This window comes from Drosophila innubila (assembly GCF_004354385.1).
Source record: "Drosophila innubila isolate TH190305 chromosome 3R unlocalized genomic scaffold, UK_Dinn_1.0 2_E_3R, whole genome shotgun sequence".
In the NCBI taxonomy this organism is placed as follows: domain Eukaryota; kingdom Metazoa; phylum Arthropoda; class Insecta; order Diptera; family Drosophilidae; genus Drosophila; species Drosophila innubila.
Window position 1 is genome coordinate 1950704 of NW_022995380.1, and position 22365 is coordinate 1973068.

The following is a 22365-nucleotide window of genomic DNA, read 5'->3' on the forward strand; positions in this document are numbered from 1 at the left end:
AGATTCATATTGATATGTCTGTGAATAAAATATGAAATTTCGAATTTACCTGAGTTTCGTAAACAATTCGCAGGTGACAAAAGTACATACATTTATGTATAAAAACAGTAATGAAACTTTTAATTGTAATAGTTTAGTCCCTGTGAATATTAATGAGAGTGTAAATATTATTTAAAGAGTAGAGTAAATGTAAATCTATGCAATTTTAACGTGACAACTTCTGCTACGTAATACAGGAATATATAAGCTAGGTAAATTGCATAATAATATCCTTTAAAATATAACTTATTTTATTAGAAAACTACTTAACAATGATAAATTTAATTTGTGAGAATATGCATTTGTCATTCTTGAAAAAATTATATTTACTAGAAAATTCGAATATATATAGCTGCGAATTGAGCAGCTGATAAAACTTATTAAAGTATGTAAATGGGAGCAAGGACAAAATGGTCACATGAAATTGGTAGACTTTCCCAATATATATTTTCCAAGAAACTAATAAGCAAAAAATATAAAGTGATGGGCCTTTATAACATGCTATATGACTCAGTATACAATGTACACTGTACTTGCCCCATAACGATACATTAACCTGTCGAGTACTTTCCACTTAAGCTGATAAATTTTGTCTACATTGGCTTACATATATAAAATTAATAAATAAGAGGCGGCTGTCTGTTCAAATTGACTGCTCTTAATTGTGCCTAATAAGTGAGTATTGAAAATTGTATAATTTGGATTGGAGGCTATATCAAATACAATATATCCATTTGTAAAGCTTTTTAAATAAAATCCGTTTGGAGCTAAGTTGTGTTCTACTACAGATGCTCACATGAAATAAACAATTATAATGATGCATTTTAAAGTTGCGTATCCACAGATAGCACAGATGCTACAAAAACGTAGACGAACAATTGAATTGGTATACTTTTAAATTGCCACCTACATCCATGCACGTAAAGGTAATTGAAGGAGATGGGCTAGGACACATTAAGTTTGTGGTGTTCAATTTAACTGTGGGAATTCAGCAGCCGGACGAATTAAAATTCTATGAATGAGAATTTGAATTTGAAAGCAAGGTCTTAAGTATATAGTGTAGGGCCTCTACGATTTTCATTAACGTGCACGTGCCGTACGGTCAAAGTCTCAGGACCTCCCAAAGACAACCAATGAATGCGTATTTCGTTCACATCGAAGACCAGACGTGTCCTTTTTTTATGTACTTGGCCCTTAATACCGTTGTGGGCGTTGCGTGAGAATTTTGTCTTCAAAGTCCACCTCTCTCTAGGTCTAGGTTTAAAGTGTATCAGTTTTTCACATATGTACAGCCGATAAGTGGCTTTTTAGTGAAACTGGTAATGTTTTGAGATTCCTACTTTCATTAACGTTGACGACTCGAAAGCGACAAGTTAAAAAGTTTTTCTTCGCAGCGATTAAAACATTGAAATTGTTTAACTTAATCAAATAATAGGAGCAAGTTGTGATTAGTCAAAAATTAATAAGTCGGGAGCTTGTAAAATTTCTAAAAATGATTGTTAATTCATATTAAAAGTGCAGTGAACTGTGCGTGATTTGCGAACCAATTCAAAATAAAATCTAAAACTTGTTCAATAAATCAATTTATTTGAGTTTGCTTAAGAATAATCGACAAGGTAAAAGCTAATGATACTTAATGATTAAATTTAAAAAAATAAAAAATTAAAACAACAAACCTCGAACCCCTAAAATTATTTAAGAAAAATGTTGTAGCAATGTTTAAAGTACATAATAAATCGGAAGTTAAACTAATAATTTAAAATGTATACATCTAAATAAATATATTTTTGGTGTAGTGTACTAAGTTATTAGAACAGCCTAAGTGAAAAGTGAATTTAAAAAATGCATATAATAATATTTTTTAATGTTATAATAAAACAAAGTTCGTTTAAATTATCGTTGTTTTTTTTTAACTTTTTAATTATCGTTAATCGATAATGCCAAGAAACTGTCAACACAGTATTAAATTTAAGACAGTATGTTTAGTAGTTTTCTATATTAAGGGTTTTGCTTTTTAACTTTTAAATTCTTGGAAAACTCAAAAAAAAAAATGTATATGGTGTCAACCTTTATTTATATTGCTGATTTAATTAGACGGTTTAAGGTTAGGCTTAAGATATTATTTATAAAAATCGATGGAGGAATAGCTTTATAACAACATTCTAAAGCATGGAATGTTTTTTATCAATTTGGATTACTTCTAGGAGGAGTGGTTTCAACCTTTAAGACCAAGTTACACTATAAGCGAAACGACTGCGGAATAAAAAGTTCCATATAAAAAAAAAAACCGCGAACAATTTTTTTACTGTTATTTTTGTACGGAGCTTTCATACCGCGGTCGTTTCGCTTCCAGTCGTTTAGTATGAAAGAAGTTTGTGTTATTAGAGATATCTCAACCAATCTGACCGAGAATGCATTTAAGCCAGTCTTATTCTTCCTGACCAATTTTGGTTCAAATCGGTTTACTATATCATAAAGCCGCCATCGGAACGATAGGTCGAAAAACTGTTTGTGTTTTGAGATATCTCAAATAATCTTAAAATGCATTTCAGTGAGTACCATAGTACATACCTACCAAATTTGGTTTGAATCATTGAAAGATCGGTCAAAAATCATGTTTCAGGACGAAAAACTTTTCTTTTTTTGAGGTGCAACAACCAATAACAATAACAAAAACAGCCAATAATTATTATTATAGTTGAAATAATAATTTTTAAAAATATTTCGTCATTCGTCACATTGCACAAAAAGGTCGACATTCGCAATACCTAAAAATAGCTTTCTTGCGCAATGCCTATTTTCGAACTGCAATAACTGCGGTTCGGTTTTTCCGATTTTGTTGAGTTTAGGAAGGATAATATATAAAAAAAATAAATAGATAACGGTAATTACTAAAAATATCGTTATATCTTAGAAACTGTGAGTGATATAGCCAGACAAAAATATAATCTTTTTACATTCACTTTTACATAAGTTGTGGCGAATTGCCACTTGGTCAATTGTAACTACATTAACATAATATTAACAGAATATTAAAATTAACAGTTTCGATCTCTTTAAAAAATGTATCGATAAGTTTCACTTAGTGAAATCACTAATACTACGACTACGACACAGTGATGCCGACTATTTTTCAGAAAAATAGGACAAAACGATTAAAGAAAATAGGGAAAAAAGGCTACAAAAATAAGAATAGAACAACATTTTTTAAAATTTAATGTATCAGTTTGGGGCATTCTCAATAATTTTCGCCTCGGCCTTTTCTTTTCAATTATATGCCGCAATGGCTCCAATTTGTTTAAGGTATTTGTCAGGTAATTGATAAAGATGGCAACAAGACTTGTGCTTACGCAATCCGAATCTTCAGAAGATAAAATATACTTGATATTTTTTTGCTTCGGTCCAAAACATTTGCGTATTTTTAACATTCTGTCATTCTCCCATTTTATTTGGTGAATATTTGCGAATTGAAAAACTATTTTCGTTTCAATGTCGTTTAAAAACTGAAAAATTTCCAAAATTGGCAGAATAGAATCACTAAGCAAATTACCTATAGAGAAGTCATTTCATACAACGAAAATGCCCTCAGACATTGCGTCCACCAGTGAAATTTTCTATGGAACTTGAAAAAAGAACCGGTTATTTTTTTCAGGTCCATACAAATTTTCACCGGTGGACGCAATGTCTTGGTTCATTTTCGTTGTATGAAATGACTTCTCTATAGGTTATTTGTTTAGTGATAGAATCTTAATTGCATCGCAGAACACGATCTAAAAAAATGCAGATTTTCGGATAGAGGATGTTCGAGATTTTTCCGGCTAAGCAGTTAAAAATAGAACAAATCAATCCGAAAAAGGCCAAATTGGCATCACTGCTATGACATCGAGAAGGGATGCTAAGCTTTCATACGCGCATCATAAAATTTGTTATATTATAAATAAATAAAAAAAGCATTAATTAATTTGTTTTAATAACAACCAAAAACTTAAACATATTTTAATTGAACTTATTCAATACCACCATTTGATAAATAAAAGTTGATTATTGTTATTTGTTTGCGAGAAGCATTTGCTAACGCTATTTGAGAGAGTATCTTAGTCACTTTCAATTATTGTTGCTAATTGCAAGCAAGTAAGGCGTAAGAAATCCAATTAATTTTGTTACGGATTTGACTTTGCGGACAGATGACATCGTCAATGCAGCCGAGTAAATACACGGGTCTGGTGGCCGACCTGATGCCTAATATTCGGGCGATGAGGTACTCTGGACTGTTTATGCATAACTTCACTGGAGGGAGTCTGTTTATGAAGAGGGTCTATTCGTCGGTGCATATGGTGGTGATTGTTATACACATGGGTTTGATTTTGGTCAACATGGCATTGAATGCGGAAGAGGTCAATGAATTGTCGGGAAATACAATTACTACGTTGTTCTTTACTCACTGCATTGTCAAGTTCGTTTACCTGGCCATCAATCAAAAGAACTTTTACAGGTGAGCGAATATTAATATACAATACGAAATGATTGCAGTTGCTATGTTAATTTAATTTGAATTGTATAGAACCTTAAATATCTGGAATCAGGCGAATTCACATCCTCTTTTTGCCGAGTCCGATGCACGTTATCACTCGATAGCACTGGCTAAGATGCGAAAACTTTTCTTTCTGGTCATGCTGACGACATTTGCCTCGGCGACGGCCTGGACAACGATTACGTTCTTTGGTGAGAGTGTAAAATTTGCCGTCGATAAGGAAACGAATGCAACCATCACTGTTGAGATTCCACGGCTGCCAATCAAAGCCTTTTATCCATGGGATGCCAGCCATGGCATGTTCTATATGATCAGCTTTGCCCTCCAAGTCTACTATGTGCTCTTCTCGATGGTACATTCCAATTTGTGCGATGTCATGTTCTGCTCTTGGTTGATATTCGCCTGTGAACAGTTGCAACATCTGAAGGGTATCATGAAACCGCTAATGGAACTATCCGCATCACTGGACACTTACAGACCCAACTCAGCGGCACTTTTCCGATCTCTTTCGGCCAACTCCAAGTCGGAGCTGATACACCACGAGGGTGCGTATATGCCGCACTTGGATGTAAGTCAACTAATTGCACGTCCAGCTTAAATTTAATTGCAGAAAAGGATCCCACCACCGACATGGACATGACAGGTATATACAGCACCAAAGCCGATTGGGGCGCACAATTTCGAGCGCCGTCCACGCTGCAGTCCTTTAACGCTGGCTCGAATGGCGGCCCCGTCGCTAATCCCAATGGACTCACCAAAAAACAGGAAATGATGGTTCGCAGCGCCATCAAGTATTGGGTGGAAAGGCACAAGCACGTCGTTCGGTTAGTATGTCGTCCTTATATAATTCCAACTACAATTACAACTAGCAACTAGCAATCGGTAAGCTTGCTCTGGAATTCATAACATGCTTCGAACCAATACAAGACATAATATATTGACTTGAAAAACAAGAAAATATCTTCAAGCTTAATTGAATTAATGTGAATTTCAATAAGAATATTTATTTTAATTTGTCTCCTTAAATCTCAAATACTCGGCCAAATTTGCTAGACTTACATTTAAGTTATTCAGTAAACCCTTGCAGCGCAGCAGATGGCAGATGCGCCATTTATAAAGACATGAATATAGCTTTACCTTACCTAATTCAGGTAATCAGTTAAATTAAATTTATAGTATTGAGAACATTTAATTTAGTTAGATTGTATAAATTTCGTTATCGGCTCTGAGTGCAGAATGCATTTTCAGTTTTAATTTAGGCTCTGAAAAAATCAGTCGTTCGATTTTTCATTAATACAAAAAGACATTAATTAAAAACAATTATCAACTATACATTATTTAAGTGATATATAAATATATTCATTATATGTAAATATAATATTGAACTTAAATCTTGGCGCAAGTGATAAAAGGTAAAGTGTTCGCAATTAAGAGAAGCTTGAGTGTAATGTGTGGAGTTTTAATGTTCAGTGCTTTATTGACAATATGTAAGGCCAAGCCAGCGATGGAGTCAGATCTAAGGCAAAGTGAAAATACTATAGCGGATAACAATACCGAATTCCTCAAATCCTATGCTGCAAAGATGTCGAGCTATATGAAACTCACAGTGTCGCCATGCGACGATTTCTATGAATACGCATGTGGCAACTGGAAGCTGGTTAAACCCGAAAGGCAATCGAAACATTAACGTAGTAATCACCATGATATATTATATACGCTGATCGATAAAACAGAGGAGCTGCTCTTGTCCAATTCCACGATGGCAGGGGATTTAGGCTACGCTAATGAACTGAGAATTGCACAACAGTTCTACAACGCATGCCTCAGTGCTGATCTCTACCCGATGCCAGCAGCTGACCCCGCTTATCTCGCGTTAAATAGATCAATTTTTTCGATACTTTAAGCTGCCAGAACTCGGCTTTGATTATATTGTCCAAAGCGACAACATTGCAACCGACGATACCAAAGGATACAAAATGAACGAGAAGCGAATGCGAGAATATCTTAAGACATATGGACTCTCCGATGAAAAGGTGGCTGATGTGATTGAACCATGGACAAGTACCGAGTCCTTGGCGCTATCACTAATTGAGATGAGAGTTTTGCGCTGTCGTACAGTTGTCCGTCTGGCAGTCCAATGAATGCGAGTTCGAGCAAATGTCGCATCTAGTAGTGTTACGTAAAATGCAATTGATAATTCAGTAAACAATTCATGGAATTGCGAATAAAATTATATGTGTGTACAAACTACGGAAAATTTGTATGATCAAGAAATAGTCTGATTATATTTATTTACTTAACAGCCATGTCTAGGTTTCATTGCTAGGTTTCAATGAGCAACGATTAGTAAACCTGGTGTCCCGTCAGGAGCCTACATACCAAATATTAAGTCTATAGCTCTTATAGTGCCTGAGATCGGCGCGATCATACAAATGAACGGACAGCCTGAAAGACAGAGCTAAATCCACTCGGCTATTGATACTGATCAATAAGATATAAAGTTTATGCGGTCTGCCTCGCATTCTTAAACTTGTTATATACATTGAACAATTTCATTATTTCCTATTATGCTTTATTTTAATCGGCATAGGGTAAAAAAGTTCTATCGGACAAGCCGAATGTATGAAAGAGTGCGAAGAGACTCATCCTTATCTATTGTACTTATTACAGGTCATTATGGCAGTTATGCCACAAACAAATCATTAGATTCAGCTTAATAAAACTGTTATCAGCATCTTAAGTATTTTCGGGATCGCAATGAGACTGCCCTGAGCGCTTAATACTTAATAAATTTTTGCTTTCGCCATGCCGTGCCAGTTTTTCTATAGATTCTGAATGAATCAGTAGTGGAATTTTGCATTAATTCAATACTAATAATGACTGTTATATGCACTAAGCTAGTTGAGTGATAAATTTATGTGGCCAAACCATTTCACATATCAATTATATGTACCAATGAATACATAAATAATGATAGGAAAAATGTTTGCAATTAAGAGAAGCTTAAACGTAATATGTGGAGCTTTAATGTTCAGTGCTTTATTGACAATATGTAAGGCCAAGCCAGCGATGGAGCCAGAAGTAAGGCAAAGTGAAAATACTATAGCGGATGACAATACCGAATTCCTCAAATCCTATGCTGCAAAGATGTCGAGCTATATGAACCTCACAGTGTCGCCATGCGACGATTTCTATGAATACGCATGTGGCAACTGGAAGCTGGTTAAACCCGAAAGGCAATCAAAACATAAACGTAGTAATCACCATGATATATTATATACGCTGATCGATAAAACAGAGGAGCTGCTCTTGTCCAATTCCACCATGGCAAGTGATTTGGGCTACGCGAATGAGCTGAGAATTGCACAACAGTTCTACAACGCATGCCTCAGTGCTGATCTCTACCCGATGCCAGCAGCTGACCCCGCTTATCTCGCGCTCATCAGATCAATTGGTGGATTTCCCGCTGTGGACGGCGATGCTTGGCAGGCTTCGAATTTCAGTTGGTTTAACATGAGCTCCCACTTGACTAACTACGGTGCACACGGACTAATCAATGAAGATGTTATGCAACAGTATCCATTTTTTCCATACTTTAAGCTGCCAGAACTCGGCTTTGATTATATTGTCCATAGCGACAACATTGCAACCGACGACACCAAAGGATACAAAATGAACGAGAAGCGGATGCGAGAATATCTTAAGACATATGGACTCTCCGATGAAAAGGTGGCTGATGTGATTGCCGGAGTATTTGCCTTCTGGCGTGAAGTCCTCCAGATCGGTGATCGATTTGATGAGAATTCAGATAAATGTGATGCATTGACGCATTCGGAAAAGCTGGAGCCCTTCCCCCTATGGAAAAACTACTATGATATTGCGTGGGGCGATCTCAATTTTGGAGAACAATCATATCGCTTCTGTGATTTTTACTACCATGAGCTGGATAAGGTGTGTGGCAAACACAAGCCGGCAGTAGCCAATTATTTGGCCATGAAGCTAATTTATCTCATGGACTTCAAACTGAAGTCCACCAAGTTCCAGCGCGATTTTTGTATGCTCAGTATACACAAATCGATGCCTTATATCTTGAGCAAGCTTTACGTATTGGTGGGTTTTAATTATATTTATTTACTGATCATACTTAAGCACATTTTTTTGACTTTAGAAACACTTTGCGGATAAAACCAAAACGGAGATTGAGAATATTATCGTGGAGTTGCGTAAGAGTCTTGTATTGCTCTTGGAAAATGACAATTGGCTAGACGAGGACACTCGTAAGGAGGCGCTACTCAAAGAAGCTTCGATCAAGCCCAGGATAGGTGCACTAAAAGATGACAATTTCACTGATATCCTAATACGCGAGATGAACAATCTTACCCTCGTCCCAGGCAGCTACGCTACAAACAACATCAACTTAAGGAAATTCAGTACATATATGTATCGTTTCAACGGATTTCATCACAAGGAGCTTTCCAATGAAACGAGCCCGCTTAGGTTGCTCTTGGGAATACAGGTGAACGCGTTCTATTATGTGTTGGATAACTCGATAAATGTCATGGAGGGAATATTGCATCCTCCAATCTATCATGATGCCTGGCCCAACTCGCTTAAGTTCGGCACCATCGGCTTTATCGTGGGTCATGAGTTGACACACGGATTTGATAGTGTTGGTTCCATGTTCGACGGCACCGGCGATATGCGCAATTGGTGGTCCCTAAAATCTGGCGATGTGTTTAAAAACCGCGCTAAATGCTATGTCAATCATTTCAATAACTATCTAATACCAGAAATCAATCGCAAGATTGACGGAAGTCAGACCAAGAATGAGAATATTGCTGATAGTGGTGGATTACGCGAGGCGATGAATGCATATCGAAGCCACATGAAGCAACTGATCCGCGAAAGTAATTCCTCGTATGAGCTGAAAAACGAACAGATGCCCGGTCTGGATTTATCACCTGAGCAGTTGTTCTACGTGGGCTTCGCACAGCTCTTCTGTGCCGACTACAAGGAGGAACACTATTGGGACGAATGGACTGATCATCATACCATGGACAAGTACCGAGTCCTCGGCGCTATTACCAACGATGAGAATTTTGCGCAGTCGTACAATTGTCCGTCTGGCAGTCCAATGAATCCGAGCTCGAGCAAATGCCGTATTTGGTAGTGTAACGTAAAACGCTGTTAATAAGCATGAGCGGGTTCATTAAATAATTATTCTAGTGTAATTCATGTAAACTCGCATAAATAAATATGTGTGTATTAACTGAGCACAATATATTTTTATAAGAGAATGCCGGCTTAATCATATCTGCATCCGAATCTATTTATTTAGTCAACAGCCAAGTTTATTTCTAGGTTTCAATGAGCAACGATTACTTTCGTCGAGAACCTTATCACGTTTCGCGGCAGACGGTATTCGGAATAAAGGGAAACGACTGGCTAAAGCCGCATATTCCAACAGCAAAAAGTCTTCCAAATATATTTGTTTTTGACCTGCAGCAACCCACCGCATCTTTAGGTACACTGCCCAATCACAAAGTATTTTGTATCGCAAAATTTAATTTATTACTTTTGCTGAAATCTCTCACGAGCAATTTGCTGTTTTGTTAAGAGTAAAATAGCGAGGCAATAAACAGCATTCATAAAACTATTTCTCAAACTTAAGCAAAATATTAGTCAGTACTTGGAAAAGTGAAAAAAGCCGAAATCCAATATAATTTACTAAAAATTTTATTATTAAAATATATTTTATACCGGTTACAAACAGATTTTAAAATTTGATAAAGCATCAAAGATTTTTAGCTACTCGATTATTTACTTATCCAATTGTCTTGTTCACCTGTCGTTGTGTTTGCTGCATGGAAGATTTCATTAGTTTCTCCCTTGTGCCTGAAGTCGGAATTGAACTTGGCCGGCAATTTGTATAGTTATTTGTTTTGATTTATTATTGATGAACCTTTACATTTTCAAGAAGACACAAAGCACTTGTTGACCTACAACTGAACTCTAATATATAAATATATGTGTATACACAGATTGGTGGCCGCCATTGGGGATACCTATGGAGCAGCTCTGCTATTGCACATGCTTATCTCGACCATTATGCTGACCCTTCTGGCCTATCAGGCAACCAAAATCAATGGAGTTAATGTGTATGCCTTTACGGTGATTGGATATCTTGGCTATGCACTGGCTCAGGTGTTTCACTTTTGCATTTTCGGGAATCGTCTGATTGAAGAGGTAAGTGCAAATTGTTTAAGTGCAACTAACTTGACTTTCCGTCGCTCACAGAGCTCATCTGTTATGGAGGCTGCCTACTCCTGCCATTGGTACGATGGCTCCGAGGAAGCCAAAACTTTTGTTCAGATCGTTTGTCAGCAGTGCCAAAAGGCCATGAGTATATCGGGTGCTAAATTCTTTACTGTCTCGCTTGATTTATTTGCCTCGGTGAGTTTCTCTTTCCCATTGAAGTCTTTGCCTAAAACAATCTACAAATTTTGTACTTTTTAAGGTGCTTGGAGCTGTTGTCACATACTTCATGGTGCTGGTGCAGCTCAAGTGAAGGCCAACAACAACATCAATAAAAATAAAAGCAAAAACAACTGCAATAATATTAAATTTTATAAATTGTATTGCGTTTTTCACACACAACAATTTGTGAGTTAAAGTTTATGCATTATGTTAGTCTCACAACAACAATAAGAACACTTAATCTTGTTAATCCCATTATAGCCCACATTATTAACCAGACCGGCTTAAATAGTATTATTGACATATTATTGTATTAAACAGCAACTGATAAGCTATTAATTATTCATTTTGCACATATCTTAATTGATTTGTTCACTCCAAACTTATAGCTTTGATTATAAACTCAAGACGCTAAACAAATAAATAAATGTGTAGTACAACTTTAAGCCGAAGCAGCTTATGACACATATATTGAACGAATCTAGGTTGTTCTCCAAGGCAAACGATGCAAAATTGATTATCTTTAGGTGGATTTTCTAATTTTAAATTCGTCAAATAAATAGGAAAATAAATATATATTCTCTAACGGTAAGTAGAAGACAATAGAGAAGCTTTGAAAGGAGCAACAAGTATCCAAAACCAGTTCTAATAATGGATAGATTAGTTACAGAGAGACAAATTGGCTCTATTAAATTATTATTATTATTATTTGAAAATATAAATAAATAGTTACATTTGCAAACATTAATTCTAAAAAAGTTTAGACTGTTTTTATTAATATAATTTATACATTTTTCAGAAAGCATCACGAAGGGTGCGAATATTACTTACGGTTGTATTCCAAAATATGTTTGTGACTATCTGTCTATGAAATAGATACTATAATGAATCTTATCAGAATTGATTAACATTATAGTCGTGCATGTATGTAAGGGTGGATCGATTTGTATAGGCCCAAATAAGTTTAAAAATGTTAACCCAAATTCTAAATCTATGGTCAATTCTATCAATAAATTTCTGTTCTCCGCTTTTTGGGTTTAAGAATATACTTCTTTTTAACCTTTTAGCATGTTATTGGCGAATCTTTAGCGTTTTTAGTCCGATCCTGACAAGATTAGTTTTAAAACTGTTGTTAAGACTTGGACTTCAAATTTTCATACAATCTAAGAATCAATTGTCCTTAAAACGTAAGTATCGTCCATGCAAGGACTAAAAACACAAAGTTTTTCAACTCTAAAAGCGGGAACTTTCGATTTTAAAAGTATGGTTTTTTGGTGAAGACATCTTAGAATTGACCGTAGATTACAAATTTGGGTTACAATTTCTTGTGAAAAAAAAAACAATGCACCCTAATGTAATGTAATGTAACACATCATTCAATAAGTACAGGGCCTATCTAATAAAACAGCAACTTTTATTCAAAATTAAATTTTAGATTTTTCTAAGATTATACCCTGATTCCCTCGCTTCTCTATCAATGCAATGCCATTTTGGCCATACACATTTTAGGCAAATGCTGCACCCATTTTGAGAACAGCTTTCTTATAGGCAAATGTTTATGCTAGATTTTAAAAATTCTATTATCTGAAACCTTTAATTCCTTTAAATATTATATAGATTTTTTTATATTTTCCGGAACAACTGCCGAACTTGGACGATTAGAAAGTTCTTCATCATTTCTGTTTGTACGACCACGTTTAACTTAATAATTCCACCACAACCCGTTGTTGTTAACAGAGAAGACTCTGAATAACATTTATCAAGAAATTTTTGCGTTCAAAAGTACTTTTTCTATAAAAAAATTTGTTTTCAATGCAAGAAAATTCAGATTTTTTCATTGCTTGAAAATTTCAAAAAGGAACTTTTTTTAAGTGACAGTTACTTGGAAACTTATAATCCAATCAAGCTCAAAGTTGAACACAGATCTTATAGAGGTTGGAACTTTGGAAAAAAAAATATGGATAAATATCTGGGATAAAATATTTATCTGGGAGATATTAAAATGCTTTTTTTTCCGCTAACTGTTCATGACCATCACGAAATAGACACCAGTTGCAGAAAACTAATCCTACCGCCCATTATCATCGTCAATCGTCCACACGTGCAAATATTTAACTCTTGGGCAGTGCACGGCTCGTTGCATTCCAAATATTTTTATATTTTTTTTTGCCGGGCAGATGCGCATAGCTCTCTTAATTGAATATAAATTATTAATGCCGATTTCTAGTCTACCACTTTATTGCTATATTTCTGTTTCTTTTTTTGTGTGTGTTTATTTTTTGAAATTTTTGGCAGTCACATTAAAAAGCTAACAAAAGGCAACTGTTAGCCAAGTCAGTTACGGCAACAACAATTGAAGTAAGCAATTAAAGTGTGTTGAGTGTTTTAAGCGAAATGTGGCAAAAATGTAATTTAAAAATCATATATACACACACACACACACTCAAACATATATATAATACACACTGTGATAAATTTTGAAAGCGCGCTTTATGGTTTCTTGAATTGCCCAACTTCAGCTCCAACTTCAAGTCCGAATCCAACTGCAACTGAACTAAACCGAGTTGAACTCAAAAGAAACTCGAACTTTGCTTAAATGCGGACACGCTTGTACAACTGTATATGTGTATCTGTATCTGTGTTATAAGAACATGTATGTATATGGGGTTGGGGCTGGAATTTTATATCTTTTTCTAGCTTTCATATGCCTGACACTAAAACTGTGCGCCAGGAAATACGAAATATGTAGATATTCTTGTGTTAGCAACAACACGTTACTCACTCTCTCTCTATCTCTCTCTCTTTACTTCCTCGTCGTCATCTTTCTTCGCTTCTTTTGCCTATGCGAGTAGTTGCTGTTAATTTCTGTATGGCATAGACTTTCGTCTGGCAATGAAAGTTTCTTGACTTGCAACAACAATAATAGCCAGCAGCTGCTTAATTTATTAGTCTACTGCTTAATTAGTTTTCTTGTCTTTATCATTGTTGTTGCCAACTGTTCGTTGTAGTTTTTGAGTACTCGAGAGACCCTCAAGTAGTAGGGCATCAAAATTCTTTGCGTATTTAATTTCTTATTTATGCGAATTTTTCGCTCAATTTGTCATTTTTTTTTTTTCATTTTATTTGCATGTTATTTTAAACTGCAGCTTTTGTGTCAATTTCTTTTTATTTTCAACACATTTTAAACATTTTTACAATCCGTCAACACATTACATGAACATTAAAATGCATTAAAAAAGTTTTTTGTTTTTATTGTTGACTACATTTTATGACCGTCGGACGGTGCTTACTATATTACATAATTCTCTGGCGAGAGTAAAGGTTGTGTTTACTCTAAAAAAATCTTTAATATTACCTTTGGTAACATCCTATCACCGATTTCCATTTATTACTGATTTTGACTAGAATTATTTGAGTTAATAAATTCTTCTCATTCTATTCCCCTACTTAAAACTAAAGGCTTTTTAAAAATTATGTTTCTTTTCGGTAAGTTGTGCTTCGAAAATATCAAACACGGCCTGTACTATAAGCAATGATAATAATTTGTTATTATTAAATTTAATACTCACATAAAAAATACAATATACACCAAATAAATCGAAGTATTTCGTCTTAATATTAATTGATTTCAAAATAAAAAAAATACTTACCATTTTCGCAAAAATGTTTTTTCAAATGTCCATCCAAGCGATATCTGGAAATTATTATATAATTATAAAAACATTTTTTTTAAATTTATTTCCATCCAATATTTTGAAGTTTCATTTTAAATTTTTATTATTTTTTATTTATATGATTATTAAAAATAGGCACGTTTACCAGAATGATTTTAAGATTTCTCTGTTCTAACTTGGAAAATTTTACCAATATTGTATCGTCATACCTGAACATGTATCAAATAAATTGAATGCTACTTTAATGTGATTCTGCTACCTTTAATTTTTTTCATATAAATCTCTGTATGAAGTAGCGTTGATAGGAAAATATATTATACAAGTGTGTTCCAGAAATCACTCGAGTTTTTGAAGAGAATTGCTTTTGAAAATAACCGTTCAAAATGTTGGTGTTTCTTAAATGTCCGAGATTTAATTCTTTCTAACATATTTTCTATGTCAAGAAAATCAGCTGCTTCAATTTTACTTTCAATTTCAATAAAAGTATTAAGCTAAGATATATTTAATATAGCTAACAAATTCATTAATTTTTTTTTTTCAATTTAAAAAATAATTTAATGGTTTTGAATAAATCTTATATTTTGTGAAATTTCTAGCTTTTTAACATTTTTGTTATAATGGTCCCTATATTTCTTGGTGAACGTGGCCATTGAGTGGATTTAAACTTAATGAATAAAGAGAAAATCATTTAAGCCATTCCTCCTTCAAATTCTTCAAAATTAATACCCCATTTTCTTTTTATAAACATTGAAAGGGCAGCTGTTGGTTCAATCGTTGTTCAAAAATTGACACCCTCCCCCATGTCCCAGGCCCTTTGCTGCAACTTCGTTTACGAGCGTTAATAATTGTTGGTAATCAACAAGTGGAACAATAAAAACAAAACGAAAAGTAAAGTAAACGTAAAAAAGGCAAACGCAACTCGATGCAAAGTTATGGTCGCTGTGCATTATGGTAAACGGTTTTCATTTGAATGAAAATGAGGAAATGCCAGTGTCGGCACTGGTACAAGTTCAACGACTCGCTGCAATGCTAAGTAAAAATCCCATAGAGTATATTCATATAGACAGCCATATTGCGGATTACTGTACTAAATTGCTTAATTGAAAAATGGAAAAATGTCGAAAAAGGAAAAACTGAAATAATTATGGCAAAAGTGATTTTAGCAAAAAACTCCAATATGCACGCCAAGGCGTGTCGGTCGATTATAATCCACGATTGGTAGCTACTTTGCTACACATTCGGTTGTGCAGCACAGTTTTCGCCATAGCTTAGACACCCCTCTGACCACCTCTTGCAACAGACATGTCTGTGCATGATCTTCTGTCTGATGGAAAGTAACGAAAATATACATTTAGTGTTATGTTTTGGCAACTTGCACGCAGCTCTTTTGCTATGACTAATAGCGACCACAACTGCAATGCATATTTACACAGAACTAAAACGAAAGACTTAAGACACAAACTTGGCCGGCGCTTACGTATAGAATGGTTGGAAACTTGGCTAATCTGAATCTGGAACTTTGACGAGTGCTTGACTGCAGTTTGTCTGACGAACTGGCTGGCCGGCAGTGGAGCGTGTCAGACAGGTCTGTGGCCGGTGTGCGCTCATTGAACTTATCTTGCGCAAATGACAGCGCATACCCCCTTCCCCTGCCCCCGCCCCATCTCTCTTCCAGCTGAAAGCACAAGTCCCGAAACCATGAAAACTTACGCAGATGTAGACAGTCGCTGGTATCGTGCGGATTTTTCTCTTTGACCGATTTCCATGGCATGATCTGTTTAACGGCTTTCGGTTTTCTTTCGCTCAAGTCGTTGTTGCTCTTGTTGTTGTGGTTGTTGTTGCTGCAATCGTTGCCGTTGCTCGTTGTTCGTTTTTCGCTGTCGTGGCTCGTCAGCTGCTTCGTCGTCGTCGTTGCCATTGCTTGCTCGTTGAGTATTTATATGCGCGGTAACTTGTTTGTAGACATTCAGATTTAGTTTACTTCTTCAGCATTTCGGTTGTGTTTAGTGCCGACATTATATCCACTCCATTCCTGCGCTGCCCATTGGATATCCAAAACAAATCTCCGAAAATCTCAAAAGGATTATCAGCTGACTTACAAATTAACACTTCACAACAACAAGGTGAGCTGCCGTTCCCAAAATATGTATATATACAAACTCAAGTCAATTAACCTGGTGTACCTGTCCAGAAATTCGGCATTTAATTCATTGAATTTTATGACAATTGTCAGAGAAGAAGTTGCAATTGCAGCATGGAATTTAAATGAGTGCGAAAACAATTGTTATTGTGATTTAAAAATGTGTGCAGATAAATTGTGCCCAACGAAGATCAATTGTAATAATATGCAGGTAGCAATGTTAATTTATAGCATTAATTGACAACAATACCTTATCAAAAAAATTGGTTTGTTCAATTAAAATTCCTTAAGTGAATGGACAGTGCCTAAGAATTTTAAAGATTGAAATGTAAGCAGATTTCAGAATATCAACGTCTTGGGTTACAGCTAAACTCAATCTAAATATTCGCTTTCAATTTTACAATCAAGCAAAACAGCAACAACAATTTGCAAATCATTTCCTCATACAATTTAACTGGAAAACTCTGGCCAAAATTCCATACAATTACAAAAGCAACACAAACAACATTAAAGTCATAACAATAATGGCATATACATATGTTGACAGAACGAGAGAGAGAGACAAAATTTCAACTTAAGCTAAAGACCAAAAGGCAGGCAATAAACCCGTTTCTGTTTTAACCGCCTTTTGGTTTTCGCGAAGATTTTCGCAATATTTGAAGTAGTTGCAGGCAACATTTGCAATAAACGCAATGGCCATTAACAACAAAAACAACACCGACAACAACAACAAGCCACTTGAGTGTGTACAACGAACAGCGAACAGCGCATAGCGCAATTTGTGCGAGTTGCCTCTTGGTGTCCATGCCACATCCACGTACAACATCCACTTGCAACATTAGTTGGATCTGCAACCGATAGTAATTGTTGTAGCTGTGGCTAGCTTGATTGCTGTTGCAGGTTGTTCTTTGCAAATCTATATGCCACCATGCCACATGCTGCATGGCCTCAATGAGGCACGCTTTTGTCTATTGCACATTGCGGCAAAAGGTGTTGAAAGTTTTTCATTTAATACGTGTGTAAAACTTATAATTATGTCTGATTGCACTTTCCAATTAATTTTAAAGTTTCGGTTGTGACCGCGGCTAATGAAAAGAGAATTGTGGATGAAATATATGTATATAAGTAGCCATAACTGTTACAGTCAGTTAACACATCGGCTCTTAGCACATAACAGTTTTGGCTAAAAGCAACAACAAAAAACTTACGCGATACCAAGCACCAAATAGGAAAAGAAAATATTAACTAGAGTCAACAACAAACAGCTGCAACAACAACAACAAACGCATTTACAACTGTCCAATAAGCAGGCCAAAGTGCGACCTGGTCAAAGCAAGACAACAAATTTCAAAATATATATATATGTTGGTACTTAAAGTCAAGTACGAGTAATTAAAGCAAAACTCTTGAAAATAAAAAATGTTCGCTCTTCCATTTACTTCTTCCTACCCTTTGTTTCCTTTTCCTCCTGCCTCTCCTTCCTACTCTCGCTCTAAATCTTATCTCTATTGCTCTCTTCCTAATCTCTTCTTTATCAAATTAACGACTATTTTAATTGTTGTTAATTTTGTTGAATTTCCATAATCGTAAATTATTTATTTATTATAATTATTATTATTGTCATTATTACGAGTATTTCTGTTTCTGTTGCTATTGCATAATAGTTTCACATATTGTATTATTGCAATCGCTGATAGTTCATCGAAAAAGTCAAATGAAATTTCTGAATGAGCGCGAAATCATAAACAGTTTCTTATACATATATTTTGAGGTCACTTCGCGGTTGATTTGGGCCCAGTTAAGACAGCCTTACGCAAGTGGGCGTGACTGGGTCTGGGTCTGGGCCTCAAAGTACGGCTGCGAGTATAGACAATGTTATTTTTGACAATATGAACTCATATAAGGGGCTCTGGCCATGTTAATGAAACGACGCAGTCGCGTGTGACTTCAACTCGACGTTTCAAAGTTGTACAATTAAAACATTGTTTTTGTCTTCTATATTTTCAAATAATGAAAGATAGTAGATAAGACGTCAAAAAATAATAATGATTTGGCAACTGAAAGATGGCTGTCAGGTGGAAAGAGGTAGGTTATAAGTACGAGATGCATTTAGATGGGCTTGGCATAGTCAATTACAAATAATTTAGTAGGTAATTTTGAATATATCTGATAGAAACGTATGCCGATTTCATATAATTACATAGTGAAACTTGGTCAGCTGGAATTTACCACAGAGTAAAGTATAAAGATTTTAAGCACGAGTAGCGTAAGTTTAAGTTATTTTCCAGATTCTTTTTCTTATTCTAATTCTTTGAGAAAATAATCAACAACGTTATAGTAATTAGCTTAAAAATTTTTTTGTCGCTAGTCATCAATTTTAGTGACAGTTTATAGTTTTATATAATCGAAACTAACTTATTTATTTTAATGTAAGGAATTGTGACAACTCTTTGAGATCCATTTTAAAGCATTTTATTTTTAAAGGATAAAATCGGAACTATTAAGTCTATCAAGAGGTGCTTACCCAATAAAAATAGCTTTTAGTACCTTCATAAATTTGTAGAACTACTAAGTTAATTTAATAATCTAATTAAATAAATACTATATTTTAGTTACAATTCAGAATTCACTATTCAATATAAATTTTAATAATAATAAAATTAAGTTTAGTTTATACTTATGAAAATTTTGGTGTTCTATTTCAAATGACTTGAGAAACAAACTTATCATAACTTCTAAATCGGGACCAATATAGATTAATAATAATTTTATATAATACTTTGCTTTCTGTAATCTGAAATCAAAACTTAATATTGGATAAATATGTAATGTAACTCTTTGTAAATGTAAATCAGCTCTCATTTGAGCAATTCTTTCTGATCATTTCTAAATACATTAAAATCTTTTCTTGCGACTTTTCTTTCACACAGATGATGATGCTACATCCCACACCAGCACAGCGCGTGAGTATCCGCGAGGAGCTCCGCGAGCCTGAGGATCCAGCTGATATTGAGCGTGACATTAAGTTGATCCGTGAATGGCTGGAGACGCAGCCTCATCTGCCCAAGGATATGGACGATATGCGTCTAACGACATTCTTGCGAGGCTGCAAATTCAGCCTGGAGAAGGTGAAGAAGAAGCTGGACATGTACTATACAATGCGTAATGCGGTTCCCGAGTTCTTTTCCAATCGTGACATCAATCGCGAGGAGCTCAGCATTGTGCTCGACTATGTGTAAGGATGAGAAATAGATGTTTAACAATCGTTAGTATTATTAATTGGAATCCCTTATTTAGGCACTGTCCCACATTGCCGGGAATTACGCCCAACGGACGTCGGATTACGTTCATCTGCGGCATTGACTGCGATTTCCAGCCTCATCATATTCTGGACGCCATGAAGGTGGCTCTGATGATTGGTGATGTCCGTCTGGCGGAGGAGTCTGTGGGCATTGCCGGCGATGTGTTCATCATAGACGCCTCCGTGGCTAGCGCCTCACATTTTGCAAAATTCTCACCGACGGTGGTCAAGAAGTTCTTGATAGCTGTCCAGGAGGCGTATCCCGTTAAGGTGAAGGAGGTGCATGTGTTCAATATCTCACCATTGGTGGACACCATTTACAACTTTGTGAAGCCCTTCGTCAAGGAGAAGATCCGCAGTCGCATCACCTTCCACAACGATTTGGAGAGTCTCTATAAGGTGGTACCCCGTGATCTGCTGCCCAACGAATACGGCGGCAAGGCGGGACCCGTTGTCGAGCTGAACCAATGGTGGAAACAGAAGCTTGCCGACAACACCAAATGGTTTAACGAACAGGAGGATAAGAAGGCCAACGAATCGTTGCGCCCGGGTGCACCAAAGACCAGCGATGATCTATTTGGCATGGAAGGAACTTTCCGTCAATTGAACATCGATTGAGATTACAATTTAATTATTATATTAAATGCGTTCGTTTTTCACATGTATTTTATATTCATATTAACCAATCATTTGTTTTGTTCGCTTCACGCTTCATTTCCTATCTATTCCATGATGTCTCCACATTGCAGTAATTACAATAAATAAAAAAGCCGCAGCATATTAAGGAATGAATAAATCACATTCTCATGTGTCCTTTTTTTACATTCAACATTTTCCACTTTCCCAGCTTCCCAAGTGTCCCTCATGATTCAATGACTGCCATTAAATTGATGAGACGAAATGAAAGCAGTAGCTGCTGATGTCCAGCTATCCACTCGACTGATGATTGCTTCAGCTTCTGCCGTTGGCCATTGTTGGGACCTGTCTCTGTTCTGTGCAACATGCCTGCATCGTCGTCATTGTGAGGAAGCAGAAACGTGCCACATTTCTTTTACCATCTCCCTTCTTTTGCGAATTGACTGCAAGTCCGACATATTGCTCCATTGTTGTGTGTTCAATTTGACATATGAACTCAAGTACTGCTTAAAAATCGCCCGCACGACTTGATCATGGTCAGTTATCCATCTATATAAGGTAGAAGCTACTCCTCTTTTCATGTCGCAATATTTATTTTCAACTAATAGTCCTGCACTGACAATAACAGTCAACACTTGTTACTCAGGTGCTATTTTGATTCCACTACATTGTTGCCAAAGTGCATCGTGGATTGCACACCATTCTTGCCACACTTTTCAGCTGAAAAAGTTTGGCAGTAACTGAAAGTATGATTGCATTTAGGCAGTGTAGCCAAATTTCACAAGAAGATTTAGACTACGCTAAATTTTGCAACAAATTTCAATCAGTGTTAATTATTTAATTAAATTAATATTAAAAAAAACATTCATATTTGTGCAATAATAATAAAAATATGTGCGATGTTTCCGTATATCAGTGAACATTCAGTTGCTTAAAGCTGTGCTATTACACAATGAGCTTTAAGCAATTTAAATTAAGGTAATTTAAGTGGAATTGATATTAGTGCAATCATTTTCAGTCATATTACAGCAGTTTTCTCAATTTTTTGTAGCTTACTTCTATGGATAAAGTCATGAAGGCGTAAATATATTAATTTGATGTTGCCAAATTTTAAAATCGCTTTAGCGAACTCCCGAGCGAGCTCCCGAGCCTTTAAAATTATCTACCTCTCGAATGTTATACCGAACCGGCTTTCTTTAAGAACAAATCCTCTTGAAAAATAAAAGGAATATGATATGGAAAATTGAGAAGAAATGATTTGTTTCATAAGATTGAAACTACGTTTTCGGGCTCTGGGGCCATTAAACATAATTTTATGTTTTTATTTAAATTGTAGTATGTTGTATGCCAAATGAGCATATGACCACAGTATTGTAGAGTATACAGTATAACAAGTGGTCATATGCCCAACTTAAAAGTAAGAGTAACAACTCATAACATAACGACACTTTGTTGCTATGTTTATACAATCATAAATATCCATAAGTGCAGTAATATGATCCGTCACTTATGCGGACTGGCCGCAGCTTGAGATCGCTAGCGTAAGCACTTCTTGAGTATGTACCAT

General features: G+C 35.6%; 3 protein-coding genes across 3 annotated transcripts; all 3 read left to right on the forward strand.

Moving 5' to 3' along the window:
- The first annotated feature begins 1582 nt into the window (after positions 1–1582).
- Positions 1583–11493, forward strand: LOC117792839 (odorant receptor coreceptor). The gene is made up of 7 exons (XM_034633132.1): positions 1583–1655; positions 4224–4531; positions 4601–5115; positions 5181–5394; positions 10612–10816; positions 10868–11023; positions 11088–11493. Exons 2-7 carry the CDS (start codon positions 4224–4226, stop codon positions 11136–11138), a joined length of 1449 nt encoding a protein of 482 aa, XP_034489023.1. The 5' UTR covers positions 1583–1655; the 3' UTR covers positions 11139–11493.
- On the forward strand, positions 7467–9878 carry LOC117792838 (membrane metallo-endopeptidase-like 1). Its single transcript, XM_034633130.1, has 2 exons — positions 7467–8680; positions 8739–9878. The coding sequence occupies exons 1-2, from the start codon at positions 7541–7543 to the stop codon at positions 9738–9740; spliced, it is 2142 nt and encodes a 713-aa protein (XP_034489021.1). The 5' UTR covers positions 7467–7540; the 3' UTR covers positions 9741–9878.
- Positions 11494–16710: 5217 nt separating the features above from the next.
- On the forward strand, positions 16711–20961 carry LOC117792840 (alpha-tocopherol transfer protein-like). The gene is made up of 3 exons (XM_034633133.1): positions 16711–16844; positions 19792–20096; positions 20159–20961. Exons 2-3 carry the CDS (start codon positions 19792–19794, stop codon positions 20778–20780), a joined length of 927 nt encoding a protein of 308 aa, XP_034489024.1. The 5' UTR covers positions 16711–16844; the 3' UTR covers positions 20781–20961.
- Positions 20962–22365: the final 1404 nt, after the last annotated feature.